Source organism: Cervus canadensis, chromosome 10 (assembly GCF_019320065.1).
Source record: "Cervus canadensis isolate Bull #8, Minnesota chromosome 10, ASM1932006v1, whole genome shotgun sequence".
Taxonomy (NCBI): domain Eukaryota; kingdom Metazoa; phylum Chordata; class Mammalia; order Artiodactyla; family Cervidae; genus Cervus; species Cervus canadensis.
The window spans coordinates 27502201-27516895 of NC_057395.1; the positions used below are offsets into that span (position 1 = coordinate 27502201).

At 44.2% G+C, this 14695-nt stretch overlaps 1 protein-coding gene across 3 annotated transcripts in view; it reads left to right on the top strand.

Annotated features, from left to right (window-relative positions):
- KIAA1217 (KIAA1217 ortholog) overlaps nt 1-5873 on the top strand; it is a 361116-nt gene extending 355243 nt beyond the window's left edge. The window contains exons 18-21 of one of the 3 annotated variants that reach the window (XM_043478953.1): nt 767-844; nt 957-2555; nt 3070-3192; nt 3905-5873. In XM_043478953.1, coding sequence (XP_043334888.1) covers nt 767-844; nt 957-2555; nt 3070-3192; nt 3905-4399 — 2295 coding nt within the window. In that variant the 3' untranslated portion in view covers nt 4400-5873. The remainder of the gene's footprint in view (nt 1-766; nt 845-956; nt 2556-3069; nt 3193-3904) is intronic. The other 2 variants (XM_043478954.1, XM_043478955.1) reach the window with 2 other exon arrangements.
- The last annotated feature ends 8822 nt before the right edge of the window (nt 5874-14695 follow it).

The following is a 14695-nucleotide window of genomic DNA, read 5'->3' on the forward strand; positions in this document are numbered from 1 at the left end:
TTTTGGAGGCACTGTCACTCTGAATAGGGATTTGATCATCTTGGCTATGATTAGTTTGAAGGTTATTTTGACACTTTGCTTGGCAAGTGCAAGTACAAACTACAAGTATGTTTTCAAAGCTATGATTTGACCGGGAAAAATAATGGTTTTGGGGTTTATTTTTTAATCTCAAAGTACCACATCCAACCAATGCAGAGCCCTTATAGATGATCCCCATACAAGAAGCATAGCTAAGACTGAAATAACCATCTGGCAGAGATGTGGAAACTTTCCTGGTCTAGTTCCTTGGTTTATAAGCAAGAAACCTGAGGCCCAGGGAAGTGAGATGACTTGCCTAAAATAACAGTTAAGTGGCAGATCCGAGCCAGAATCAAAATCTGCCTGCTGATATATTGTGCTTTCTACAACGCCACCCCAATCCTCTGGTTTTAGAGTCGGCTAAGCTCACAGTCAGATGGTGAAAAGAGGACGTGCTGGTCCAGAATCAGTTCCTTTATATTCTCTTAACTGCTCCCCCTACCAACATTTGAAATCCTTGAAGCATTTTGCTAATTGAGATTTTCATCTTGTGCAAACACAGGGCATTTTTGGAAGTTGGAGAACCAAGCAACCCAAGGTAAACAGCTGTAGGCTTGGACTGGTGTGTAACAGACGTGCTTGGCCCGCATGTTTTGGAAGTGTAATTAAAGGAACACTCTAGTTGTAGTCCACTTTGGGGGCGGGGGTGTGGTTTTGTGGAGTAACGTGTCCTACACTATTCTACCAGAATTTGGAATTTTTCCATGAAGACGTACGGAAATCTGATGTTGAATATGAAAATGGCCCCCCAGTGGAATCCCGGAAGGTGAGTTCACCAGATATGTGTTCCAACTGATACCATGCAGATTGATTCCCTTCCTCTGCAGATCCATTTCTGATCACTCTGTGTGGTTTCCCCCCTCCACTCTTCCTCTCAGGTTACCCCAGGGGCTCTCACACCTAGTGACCATCCTAAGTGGGAAAGAGGAATGGAAAATAGTATTTCTGATGCAGCAAGAACAGCAGAATACAAAACTGACATCTCAATGAAGGAAAGTTCCCTCTCCACTAAGAGTTTACTTAGAGACAGTAAAAACCATTCCCAGAAAAATGTGTCTAAGGTCAATTCTAGTTTCTCTGGCGTTAGTTCATTCGAATATGAAATCAACAAAGGACCTAAAATCTCCGGGCTGCAGTGCCCTGCATCTGACGCTGAGAATCAGAAGATGAATTATGGGAAGACAAAGGGGGTGAGTCAGCAAGGACAAGAAGATTCAGAGAAGGGTCACCTTCCCTCTCCCACCAGATCAACCGAATTGACGACTCGTGATGTCAAAACTCAAGACCAAGAAGTTCCCATGACAGAATTTGGCCAAGTTGTCCTAAGACCAAAGGGAGCTAAGCATGCTAACACGACCCCTAGTGAGGAAGGGGAGTCCACACCAAGTTCTCCCAGCGAGGAGAAGGCAACCGACAACATTGCCTTCATGATCACCAAAACTGCAGTCCAAGTTCTCTCCAGCGGGGAGGTCCACGATATAGTGAGCCGACAGGGGGAAGATGTACAGACGGTCAACATTGACGCAAAAAAAGAGACGATATCCCAGCAGGAAGGCACTGAAAGTGAAGAACCTGTGGTGTGCCTGGACAAGAAACCCGTGATCATCATCTTTGATGAACCCATGGACATCCGGGCTGCATACAAGAGACTTTCAACCATATTTGAGGAGTGTGACGAGGAACTGGAGAGAATGATGAGGGAAGAAAAGATAGAGGAAGAGGAAGAGGAGGAGACTGGAGACCCTGCAGTCCAGAATGACACTCCCCAAAAGTTTCCTAAGGAGGGGGCTTTGGGCAGCCCTCGAGCAGGGCAGGAGGCTAAGAGTAAATTGCAGCCACACTTCCTTTCAGTGGAGACAGGAGTGTCAGGAGGACAGGAAGTGAATAAAACTGAGCAGATCAAGTTCAACGCAACCGATTCTCCAAGCTCAGAAAGCCAGGGTGACGTGACCGATGACCAGTTTGAAAGCCCCAAGAAAAAGTTCAAGTTCAAATTCCCAAAGAAGCAGCTTGCGGCTCTCACGCAAGCCATTCGCACAGGCACCAAGACTGGGAAGAAGACGTTACAGGTGGTGGTCTACGAAGAGGAGGAGGAGGATGGCACGCTGAAGCAGCACAAGGAAGCCAAGCGATTCGAGATCAGTAGGTCTCCATCTGAAGACGCCCCTAAAAGCTTGCTCAGGAGACTAGAGCATCCCAACCTGGAGAGCACTGCTCCGGTTTCGAGAACTGATGAAATCAGAAAAAATACCTACAGAACGTTGGACAGCCTGGAGCAGACCATCAAACAGCTGGAAAATACCATCAGTGAGATGAGTCCCAAAGCCCTAGTTGAGACCTCGTGTTCTTCCCACAGAGATTCTGTTGCAAGTTCATCCCACACGGCCCAGGAGGCCGGTCCCCCGTCCTTGCTAGTCCTGGATGAAGCATCCACTGCCTTAGAGCCCCCCTCATCTATACCTTCAGCTTCACGTAAGGTATCTTGGTCTGATGGAAAAATGAAAAGAGCCAGCTGCTTTCTTAAACCTGCCATAATCACCATTAGCAAAGGGTGTCTTGTGATTGACTCGCTTCCTTTCAGGTGGCTCGTTGTGTTTTGTTGTCTGTTCACCATGACCCCTTTCTCTCACACTTCTTCCCTCGCCTTCAGAACAACAACAGCTAGGTGTCTAACAGCTAATCGATTTCTGTTTTTACCTCTGTTGCTGACTGGTGTTGGGAAAACCCCAAGGATGCTGGGCCAGCTATTTGCCGTTGAAGTGATTGCTCTGATACTCACATTAAAATCCGTTTGATCAGTAGTGGGGCAGTTTCCTTGTTTGATTCTCCGAATTAACCCCAGTGGTGTCTCCTGATGTCCGTCTCCTAGATCTGTCCTGCATGTAGGGCTGTGGCTTCTCACGTTGAGCTTCTCTGCACACAGTGGGGTGGCCTCGGATGACCCACTCACACCATCCTTTCTCTCCCCCCTCTTGCCGCTCCTCCCCACAGGGCTCCAGCGGGACCCCTCAGACGAGCAGGATGCCAGTCCCCATGAGTTCCAAGAACAGACCCGGAAGCCTGGACAAACCTGGCAAGCAGTCCAAACTGCAGGATCCCCGCCAATACCGCCAGGTAGTTTTACCTTAAACCCACTTTTGGATGGACACTCTTGCGCTTAAGAGAAGCAAGTCACTGACTTAGTTTATACCAAATATTGCATTTTTTCTTTGTTAAGATATGGTTTATCTAGACATCCTGGATTTGGGGGCATGAAGAGAGAGTCTCAAAGCCTTTGTTGAACTTCTCACCACGCTTTTGCATGCTCGCAATAAAACATCTTTCACTGTGTGACTCCAAAGTTGACCTGTAAAAACAAGGTGGCAGGCCAGGTGGCTTTCCTTGGGGGAGTGTAGTGGTTCATCAGAACACCTAGGGAAAACCGAGAGAAAAGGCTGCCCTGAAAGTCACCAGTACTAATGTGTGTGTGGACTGCATCGTACTAGAGGCCCATTAACCATCATGATGCCCCACCCCCACCCCAGTAACAGCCCCCGCATGCCCCCCGCCGCCCCCCGAACCCAGAGATGGTAGGAGAATGATGTGCCTGTTCTCCAAGTGCTCTTCTTCCTTCTTCCCTGTTCTGTACATCCTCTGCCCGGCACTTGGGGGGTTTCTACCAGGCCCAGTACAGCATGACAAGACTTAGCTCAGGCCTTGAACTGGTTTAAGTTTGGTTTGGTGTCTTTGATTTAATGATCCTCAGAAGGGCTGTGTTGCCAGAGCCTGTGGACTGATGGTGTTACCAGCTTTCTGACAAACTGTCTCCCGCCATCTTTGTTTGCAGGCTAATGGAAGTGCTAAGAAAGCTGGTGGGGACTGTAAGCCTACTTTCCCCTCCTTACCTGCTTCTAAGATTCCAGCCCTTTCTCCCAGCTCTGGGAAAAGCGGTTCTCTGCCTTCTTCTAGTGGTGACGGCCCTAACCTCCCTAATCCGCCTGCTACTAAACCATCGGTTCCTTCTAACCCTCTCAGCCCCCAAACAGGACGACCTGCTCCCTCCGCCTCCCTGATCCCCTCTGTCTCTAATGGCTCCTTAAAGTTTCAGAGCCCCGCTCATACAGGTAAAGGTCACCATCTGTCATTCTCACTGCAGACTCAAAATGGCCGAGCAGCCCCTCCTTCCTTCTCCTCCTCCCCGCCCTCCCCTGCCTCCCCCACTTCACTGAGTCAAGGTGCAAAGAGCATCAGGAGCAGCCACACTCCTAGCCTCACCAGCTACAAGGCACAGAACGGAAGTTCAAGCAAAGCCACCCCATCCACAGCAAAGGAAACCTCTTAAAGGCCAAATCCAATTAAACACAAGTTGGAGTTACATTTAAGAAAAAAAAATTTTTTTAACAGTCTTACTGTTTTCACAAGAGAATGTAACATATTGCTGTACTTTGAGGCTTAATGCAAAGTATGTGCTAAATACTGGATTAATAGACTTCAGTAAAGCTTATTTTTTTTTTTTACTTTGTTGCTGTTCTAATTACATAGTGTTGACTGTCTCTATTCAGTACCTGTTAAATGAAGCAAGCATGTGTTACCAAAAAGGAGAGTATGGCGAGAGAGAAGGGTGTGTGTGAGACAGGAAAATAAAAAATGTATTAAGCATGTAAAACATGTATGATTCCAGAATTTTAGTATGTTTTGTATAAAAATATTTTTCATTACGGAGACTAGAAGTGAACAGAGAAATACACAAGTGTGACTATACAAATTGTAAAACAGATACTATTATATTTCCTTTTATTTTAGTGTTATTTAGCTTTATTACAGATTTCTATTTTTGTCAAAACTTCATGGTTCCTTTCGAGATCTTTTTTGCCAAAACATTTTGATACTATAGCATTGTACATTTGAAAGTAGCGTGCTAGACAAGAAGCCAATGAACTTCTACACAAGCCGACACAGAGGCACATGTAGAAGGCAATTATCAACCCTACTGCACTGCCATAAAAATTATGTATAATAATTTGCCAGCCCAAGCAAGCTAGTTCTGCTTTTCTTTCTTTTCAACATGTTGGGATTCTCTAGTTGTTTTCTTTGCAGTATCTAAATCCTCCCTTTGTTTTCTGAGACCTGGTAACCCACACTACTGCATTGTGGATTTTAAAATGTACACTTCTGTACGGTTCTGTAAACTGATCAATTTTTGTAAATATATAAATAGACACCAAAAATACTGTATGTGACAGCACATAGAGTAGTTTTCCCACACCAAAGTTCATTTTTATGCATGCTTTAAACATCTATCTTGGGATGGGCAGAAATGGGACTTCCCGGACATTTTTAAAAAGCAACAAGTTTGCACAGCTAGAGTGTTTTTGTAAATAAGTGTATTTGTATAACACAGTCATGTAATATACAGAACTATAAGCAGAGACTTTGCAAAACTAAATAAAGGGCTGCATGCTTACTATTTTTTGTACCTCGTCCCTATAACTACTTCCTAGTCAAAGAACAAACATAACTGTTACCAAGTTAAATGCTTTTGGCTTTGAGGGCATGATAAGAAAACATGTAACCAGATGCAGATGGGTTTTCTGAAAGCTCTGGGGCAGTGCATGGTGAGTTTCTGAGAAATTCATTACAAATATAGTGCCTTCCCATGAAACCTCCGACCTTCTTCGTGGCTTAGCAAGGGTTAGCTGACAGCAAGCAAACCAGATAGAGTGTCTACCACCCTCCTTTCCTAGATGGACTCTTACTAACTTTTGCTTCTTCATCTCCAGTAGAAGTAAAGTAGAAATAAAATGCCTTTATCACTAAGATTTTGGTTTTTTTGAGTTCTCAATTTTAAATGAGATCACTGGTCTAGAGGGAAATATTCTCACTAACATTACCCTATTATGTATTCATTTTAAATATCAGCAGAAAAACTAGTGAAAATAATACCAAGATTATGAACTGACTACAAGAAGTCTCAGGGACTTGCTTATCATTATTTTTTGACCCTCCACCCCCAATATTTAACTTGGTTTGGTGCTAAATACAAATGTTACTATTGCTTTAGCACCTGATTATTAATGTTCTCAGACTTTAGGTTTACTGAGCTGGGATGCCTTCACCAGAACTGTTAGTACATCTCTACTAAGTAGTCATTGTAATCACATGTTTCATGGTGCACTCAGGGCAGGTATCTTTTTTGTCCACTTTTAAGGCAACGCAACTGGCACAATATGCATATTGCTGCATGAGGTGTGCAGTGTGCTGATCTGACTCACATATGTCATGAGATGATGACCACACTAGATTTAGTGTCCAGAGACGACATACAGATGACCAAGAGGCACATGGAAAGATGCTCAACATCAATAATAATTAGAGAAATGCAAATCAAAACTACAATGACATACCACCTCACCATGGTCAGAATGGCCATCACTAAGAAGTCTACAAATAACAAATGCTGGAGAGAGTGTGGAGAAAAGGGAACCCCTCTTACACTGTTGGTGGGAATGTACACTGGTGCAGCCAATATGCAACACAGTACAGTGTTTCCTCCGAAAACTAAAAATAGAATTATCATAAGATCCAACAACCCCACTCCTGGGCACATACCCAGATAAAATTATAATTTGCAAAGATACACTCACCCCTATGTTCATAGCAGCACTACTGACAAAAGCCAAGGCATGGAAGCGACCTAAATGTGCACTGACAGAATCGAGAAGACGTGGCACATGTGCACAGTGCAGCATCACTCAGTCATCAGAAGGAATGAAATAATGTCATTTGCAGCAACAGGGGTAGACCTAGAGACCCCATACTAAGTGAAACACAAATACCATGTACATCACATATATGTGGCATCTGAAATGTAACAGGAATGAACATACCTATGAAAAAACAGACTCAGACACAGAACAGGCTTGCGGTTGCCAAGGGGGAGGGATGAATGGGGGGCTTGGGCTCAGCAGAGGCATGCTGTTATATACAGGACCATCAGCAAGGTCCTCCTGTATAGCACAGGGAACTACATGCAATATCCTGTGACAAACCATCATGGAAAAGGGTAAGAAAAAGAAGATGTATGTATATGTGTAACTGAGTCACTTTGCTGTACAACAGAAATTAACACAATATTGTAAATCAACTTCAATAAAATTTTTTATAAATTAAAAAGAAATAAGTTTAGTGAACATCCATCGTCTCATATAGATACAAAATTAAAGCAATAGAAAAGAAAGTCATTATCTTATACTTTTTAAGTATAAAGACCTCCAACATTTTAATCATGTCCCATAATCTCAACAACTAAGTTATATAAATTATAATGTATATGTTACAATGTATATTGAAAATATATACACAAACTAGCTGTTCATGTCAGCTTATTTGCTCTTGTGCATGGACAAGCTGAGAATTCTTTGTGAGCCGCTAAACACAGTTTCCAGTTGGAACGTCAGACTTCCCGGAGCCCTAGCCAGGATGCACAGGTGAAGGTCAGCATCAGCCAATGTAATGAAGGCTGCCTGCTCAGGAAGTTGGAGGGGAAACTACCATACCTGAAGGGATTGAACCCAGGTGCCCAGAGCTCCCTTCACAAAAGGGCACCTTGGTTCCTTTAACTGAGGGAATGATGTCAGGTAGGGTGAGCTCTCAGATTTTGTTAAACCACTAGTAACAGACTCTCACTCAGTTCAGTGGCTCAGTCATGTCCGACTCTTTGCGACCCCATGGACTGCAGCACGCCAGGCCTCCCTGTCCATCGCCAACTCCCAGAGCCTACTCAAACTCATGTCCACCACGTCGGTGATGCCATCCAACTGTCTCATCCTCTGTCATCCCCTTCTCCTCCTGCCTTCAGTCTTTCCCAGCATCACAGTCTTTTCAAATGAGTCAGTTCTTTGCATGAGGTGGCCAAAGTACTGGAGTTTCAGCTTCAGCATCAGTCCTTCCAATGAACACCCAGGACTGATCTCCTTTAGGATGGACTGGTTGGAGCTCATTGCAGTCCAAGGGACTCTCAAGAGTCTTCTCCAACACCACAGTTCAAAAGCATCAATTCTTCGGCACTCAGCTTTCTTTATAATCCAGCTCTCACACCCATACATGATCACCATATGGAAAAACCAGAGCCTTGACTAGATGGACCTTTGTTGGTAATGTCTGCTTTTTAATATGCTGTCTAGGTTGGTCATAGCTTTTCTTCCAAGGAGCAAGTGTCTTAATTTCATGGCTGCAGTCACCATCTGCAGTGATTTTGGAGCCCCCAAAAATAGTCTGTCACTGTTTCCATTGTTTCCCAATCTATTTGCCATGAAGTGATGGGACCAAATGCCATGATCTTAAATTTTCTTTTAAGCTCATCATTCAACCAACTGGCTGCACCTGAAAAAAGATTCTTAGAAATAAACCATGGGGGCTTCTCCGATTCTGTCAATAACCAATCCATCAACCAGGTCACTTGCTGGCTATGCAACCTGGGGCTTGTCTTGGCTTCCTTGTCTCTTACTAGAAAATAGTAATGGAGTCTGCCTCACAGGGACACTGCTGAGGTTAAACATGATGTAGTAATGAAAACTTTTAGGACAGAGCCTGACATATAGCACACTCAATAAAGATTAGTTGGGGTCGGTGTCTTTGTCACTGCTACAATCATGACTGGAAACTTCCCTTAAAAACTGGCTGGCTGGCTGGGAGGGCAGCACAAAAGCGGGCAGGCAGGGAGTAAGACATGTCTCACTGGCTGGAGGAGTCTAGAAGAGTGACCATATGGTGGCAGTGAGGGCACTGAGCCCTCACTGGTACAATATAGAACTTTTAATAGTGTCTCAGCACTAAAGAGGCTGCTTTTATTTTAATGCTGCTTGAGGCTGAACTTCTTTCCAAAATAAATACATATTTCTAAACAGACTAGGAGCCAAGCCAAGGCCCTCCAATTGTGGTTACAGAAAAGTCCTTGGTGAGACCTATTTTGCATTTTTTTCAAGCCTGGGAGGAAATGTCCCCAAATCACTCCACCCAGATGCCTTGGGTGGTGAGAGGTGCTGGTGGCCATCCCTGAGCTGAATCCCATGAGGAACAGTGGACACAACTACTAAAGGGGACCCAGAGCAGGGGTGGCCAAGCCTCACCCCCAGCCAGATTCATCTCAGATGGCTTCCACCACCTGCCCTGTGATTAGAAGGAACTTTCTCCCCTCTTCGTGTTCTGTAAATGACAGCATTTGAGAACAACCAGGAAACCCTTTGGGAGGGAGTCAAGGAATAAAACTGCTTCAACCCAAAATTCAAAAGTTAATTTTGCTAAAGTAACCAGGGGATATCATCTAGGAAAACACACCACTCAACCACGCTCCTGAGGGGAGACTGTCCAAAAGGAAGAACTGGTCACAAGAGTACTTTAGGGGACAGAATCCCAGACTCTGCCAGGGCTCTTGGCCCTCTAGCTCCAGAGCCACTTTAGAGACAAGCTCTCCCTGGAGGCAGGTAAGTCAAGTCACACCACACACACTCCACCAAGAAGGTAGTGGAGCTCACAGTGGAAACCTTAGATTTACACAAAATGCTGAATTGATTCAACAGCCTTGCATGTATGGGTGTGTGTAAGTGTTTAATCCTCAGGTCTGTAGTCACATCAACAATAACTGCCATCTGTCCCCTATCACGAGCCAGATTATGGGCTAAAGTGAAGTGAAGTTGCTCAGTCGTGTCCGACTCTTTGTGGCCCCATGGACTGTAGCCTGCCAGGCTCCTCTGTCCATGAGATTCTCCAGGCGAGGATACTGGAGCGGGTTGCATTTCCTTCTTTAGGGGATCTTCCTGACCCAGGGATCAAACCTGGGTCTTCTGCGTTGCAGGGAGATACTTTGGGCTTCCCTGGTGGCTGAGATGGTAAAGTGCTTTGCATATATTGGCTCTTAATCGCTCAAAAGTGTGCGAGATACTTCCTGCCCTTATCCTCCTCCCATATAGCTGCAGACACAGGCTGGTAAGAGACAGAAAGTGCAGGTCAACCATCTGGGATGAGGCTAGATGATAAGCACTTGACCATTCAGATCAGAGTAGGCAGTGTTTCACTCCTGGACCAAATGGAGCATCATTCAGGAAGTCGTCCATTTAGGGATTACTGGATGGCAGATTTTGCCTGCCTCAGTCAGTCCTAAGGGAAATCAACCCTGAATATTCATTAGAAGGACTGATGATAAAGCTGAAGCTCCAATACTTTGGCCATCTGATGCGAAGAGCTGACTCATTGGTAAAGACCTTGATGCTGGGAAAGATTGAGGGCAGGAGGAGAAGGGGATTGATAGAGGATGAGACAGTTGGAAGGCATCATCAACTCAACGGATATGAGTTTGAGCAAACTCTGGGAGATAGTGAAGGACAGGGAAATACAGCATTCTACAGTCCACAGGGTTTCAAAGAGTCGGACATGACTGAGCAACCTGAACACCACCACCTTCAAACCCTAATGGCAGAAAGCAAAGAGGAACTAAAGAGCCTCTTGATGAAGAATTGATGCTTTTGATCTGTGATGCTGGAGAAGACTCTTGAGAGTCCCGTGGACAGCAACAGAGATCAAATCAAGTCAATCCTAAAGGAAATCAACCCTGAATGTTCACTGGAAGGACTGATGCTGAAGCTGAAGCTCCAGTATTCTAGCCACCTGATGTGGGGGAGCCAACCTATTGGAAAAGACCCTGATACTGGGAAAGAGTGAGGGCAGGAAGAGATGGGAGCGAGAGAGGATGAGAAAGTAATGACAGAGGATGAGAAGGGAGCATCATCGACTCAATGGACATGAGTTTGAGGAAACTCTGGGAGACAGTGAAGGACAGGGAAGCTGGGGTGCAGCAGTCCATGGGGTAGCAAAGAGTCAGACATGACTGAGTGACTGAATACCACCACCTTGAAAAGAAGGGGTAGGCAGAGAAGTGCTCAAGTCAGGGAATTAATAGTCTCATCTTACATCCCTGGAGGGCAGGTGAAGGTGGGTGGGTAACTCAGATCATGACTCTTTTTTTCCTTGAGCCCCAGGAGGACTTAAACCCAAAGGGCATGGGGCAAGGACAGCAGAGAAACCCAGCCAGGTGACCCCAAACATCCCACCCCTCCTGAACAGGCCACCTACCCTTTCACCACTGTCAGGCCAGGCCACGCCCCAACCCCTATGGCCACGCCTTCTAGACCACTCCTTAATCACAGCGCATAATCTTCCCCACACCTGGTTGAACTGCCCCTTTTCCGGTCCTGGGGTAAGAGGCTCCCAATTGCCTCCTAAAAGGCATTTCTAGAGGGTTTGTTTCCTGAGGCTTCCCAGGCCCAGATGTGAGTGGGCAGTTTGGCCCCTCAGCGAGCCTCTGAAATGATCCTTGCTTTTAAATTACAAATGTTTTAACAGTAAATGCTGGAGAGGGTGTGGAAAAAAGGGAACCCTCTTACACTGTTGGTGGGAATGCAAACTAGTACAGTCACTATGGAGAACAGCGTGGAGATTCCTTAAAAAACTGGAAATAGAACTGCCATATGACCCAGCAATCCCACTGCTGGGCATACACACTGAGGAAACCAGATCTGAAAGAGACACATGCACCCCAATGTTCATCGCAGCACTGTTTATAATAGCCTGAACATGGAAGCAACCTAGATGCCCATCAGCAGACGAATGGATAAGAAAGCTGTGGTACATATACACAATGGAATATTACTCAGCCATTAAAAAGAATTCATTTGAATCAGTCCTAATGAGGTGGATGAAACTGGAGCCTATTATAGAGAGTGAAGTAAGCCAGAAAGAAAAACACCAATACGGTATACTAACACATATATATGGAATTTAGAAAGATGGTAACAATAACCCTATATGCGAGACAGCAAAAGAGATACAGATGTACAGAACAGTCCTTCAGACTCTGTGGGAGAAGGCGAGGGTGGGATGATCTGAGAGAATAGCACTGAAATATGTATATTATCATATATGAAACAGATCGCCAGTCCAGGTTCAATGCATGAGACAGGGTGCTCAGGGCTGGTACACTGGGATGACCCTGAGGGATGGGATGGGGAGCAGGTGGGAGAGGGGTTCAGGATGGGGAACACATGTACACCCATGGTGGATTCATGTCAATGTATGGCAAAAACCACTACAGTATTGTAATTAGCCTCCAACTAAAATAAATAAATTTAAAAAAAAGAAAAAAATTATAAATGTTTTGTAAGAGATAAAATGATTGATGACATATCCTACCTACTTTCCCAGCAAGACATAATATAATGCCCTAACTAATGATAACATAAGGAAGCTGTCACAAGCCTATACCTGATAAGCAAAATTCAATAACAAATACCTTCCACTACATTTGGAGACAAGCCACATGTTTGCTGATATGACTTATTCCAAACCGTGAACAACTCTGTTTAAAGCTTCCAACAAAGCAAATTATGAGTCTCCCTCATTTTACCCATTCCTGGAAACTGTATTGCCTATTTTAAGAATGCAGGGGCAGAAAAAAGCTTCTTATTTGCAAAACAGAATTACCCTCTAGACTCAGATCATTATAAACAGGTTTTCACTACATAAACACCCAGTGGGACCTCACATGGTCCTGCTTGGAGGGGACAGTTCTTCCTCGGCAGCTCACTGCAGGACACCTAGTATCCCTGGCCTGCATCCATGTAATGCCAGTTTTGTCTCCATCACTGTGACGACCGAAAGAAAAAAAACACATCAGATACCGTGAAGTGCCCCTAACGGGCATTGCTGCTTTGGCTGAGAACCACTGGCATAGAATAAGGAACACGGACTCCACAGCTGAAAAATGCAGGGCCAACTCCAAAGGCACAAGGATCCAGCAGAGAGGATCCAGGCCAGAGACACCCTCCCCACAAAATAACAGCACTTAGGGTCCATGTGTAGAGTTCAGGTCTACTTGTATGTCCTTCTGCCTTTTCTGGAATGTTCCCATGATGCCACTAACCATATTAGCATTTTTTCTCTCTTCATTCACACCTGGAAGAGCAAGCGATCAACGACAGAAGAAATCCCACCTGTAAGTCACTGCAAGGAGGACAGCAAGAGAAGTCTCGAAACGGTCAGGGGGAGCGAGTTTTTCTTTTCTAAGAGCTGAGCCTCTGGGTTTAGCAAGGGGCTGCATCATTTAGAACCAGGTCCTAACCTGCTACAGACACTTTCTCCTCTCTGATTAAATGTGAAAAGATGGGGAACAGAGTGGTCAGTGGGCTACAGCCCAGCAGCCCAATCTTTCATGTGGGAGAACCCCGACTCACATTCCAGGTTCTCAAACATAGCTACAATCTGGGATCATATAGAAGGCTTTAAAATGCTGAGGCCTGGGTCTTACCTGCAGAGATTCTACATCAGGGATCAGAAGTGCTGCCTGTTCAGGGGACTGTCAAGTCTTTCCAGGTGATTCTAATGGGAAATCAGGGCTTAGAATCACAGTCTCACACTAGGAAAACAGCAGTTTAGGAATATTAAGAATAAGCTCTCTCTTAAAAATAAATGGAATGGAATTCCTTTAAGGTCATCAGCTGAGTTTTCAGCAGAAACTGCAGGCCAGGAGTGAGGCAGGATATACTTAAGTAGCAAAAGGGAAAAACCTACAACCAAGATTACTCACCCTGCCTAGCAAGGATCTCATTCAGATTCAGCAAGGATCTCACTCAGATTCATCAGAGAAATCAAAAGTGTAAAACTGACAAGCAAAAAGCTAAACGATTTCATCACCACCAAATCAGTTCTTCCACAAAAGCTAAAGAAACTTCTTTAGGTGGGAGACACAAGAGAGGAAGAAAAGATCTGAAAAAATAAACCCCAAATAATAAAGAAAAGAACATACACAGCAATAATTATTTAAATGTAAATGGATTAAAAGTTCCAACCAAAGGACCGACTGGCTGAATGTATACAAAAACAAGACCTATATATATATACACTATCTTCAAGAGATCCGCTTCAGACGCAGAGACAATACAAACTGAAAGTGACAGACTGGAAAAAGGTAATTCCATGCAATTGGAAATCAAAAGAAAGCTGAAGTAGCAATACTCATATAAGGTAAACTAGACTTTAAAATAAAGATGGTTCTAAGAGACAAGGAAAGACTACATAATGATTAAGGGATCAATCCAAGAGGAAAACATAAAATTATAAATATCTATGTACCCAACATAGGAATACCTCAATACATAAGGCAAATGCTAGCAGCCACAAAAGGAGAAGCTGCCAGTAACACAATACTAGTGGAGGACTTTTAACTCTGCTTACACAAATGAGCAGATCACCCAGAGAGAAAATAAACAGAAGCCTTTTTTTTTTTTTAAGTATTCAAAATGTATTCATAATCTTACCTGGCACACAATGCATAATAAAAGTACACATGCAAATATCAAACCAGCAACTGAAAATTTCCCAGAGATTTGCCTTATTAAAATAAGCCCCATTTCCAATGGTTTCAAAGTGCAGTTAAAGGATAAGTTACCTTATTTCTTTTTAGGAAACACAAACTTTAAATGACACCATAGACCAGACTGACATAACTGATATTTATAGGACATCCTAAAGCATCAGAATGCATTTTCTTCTCAAGTGCACACAGAACATTGTCCAGGACAGATTACAT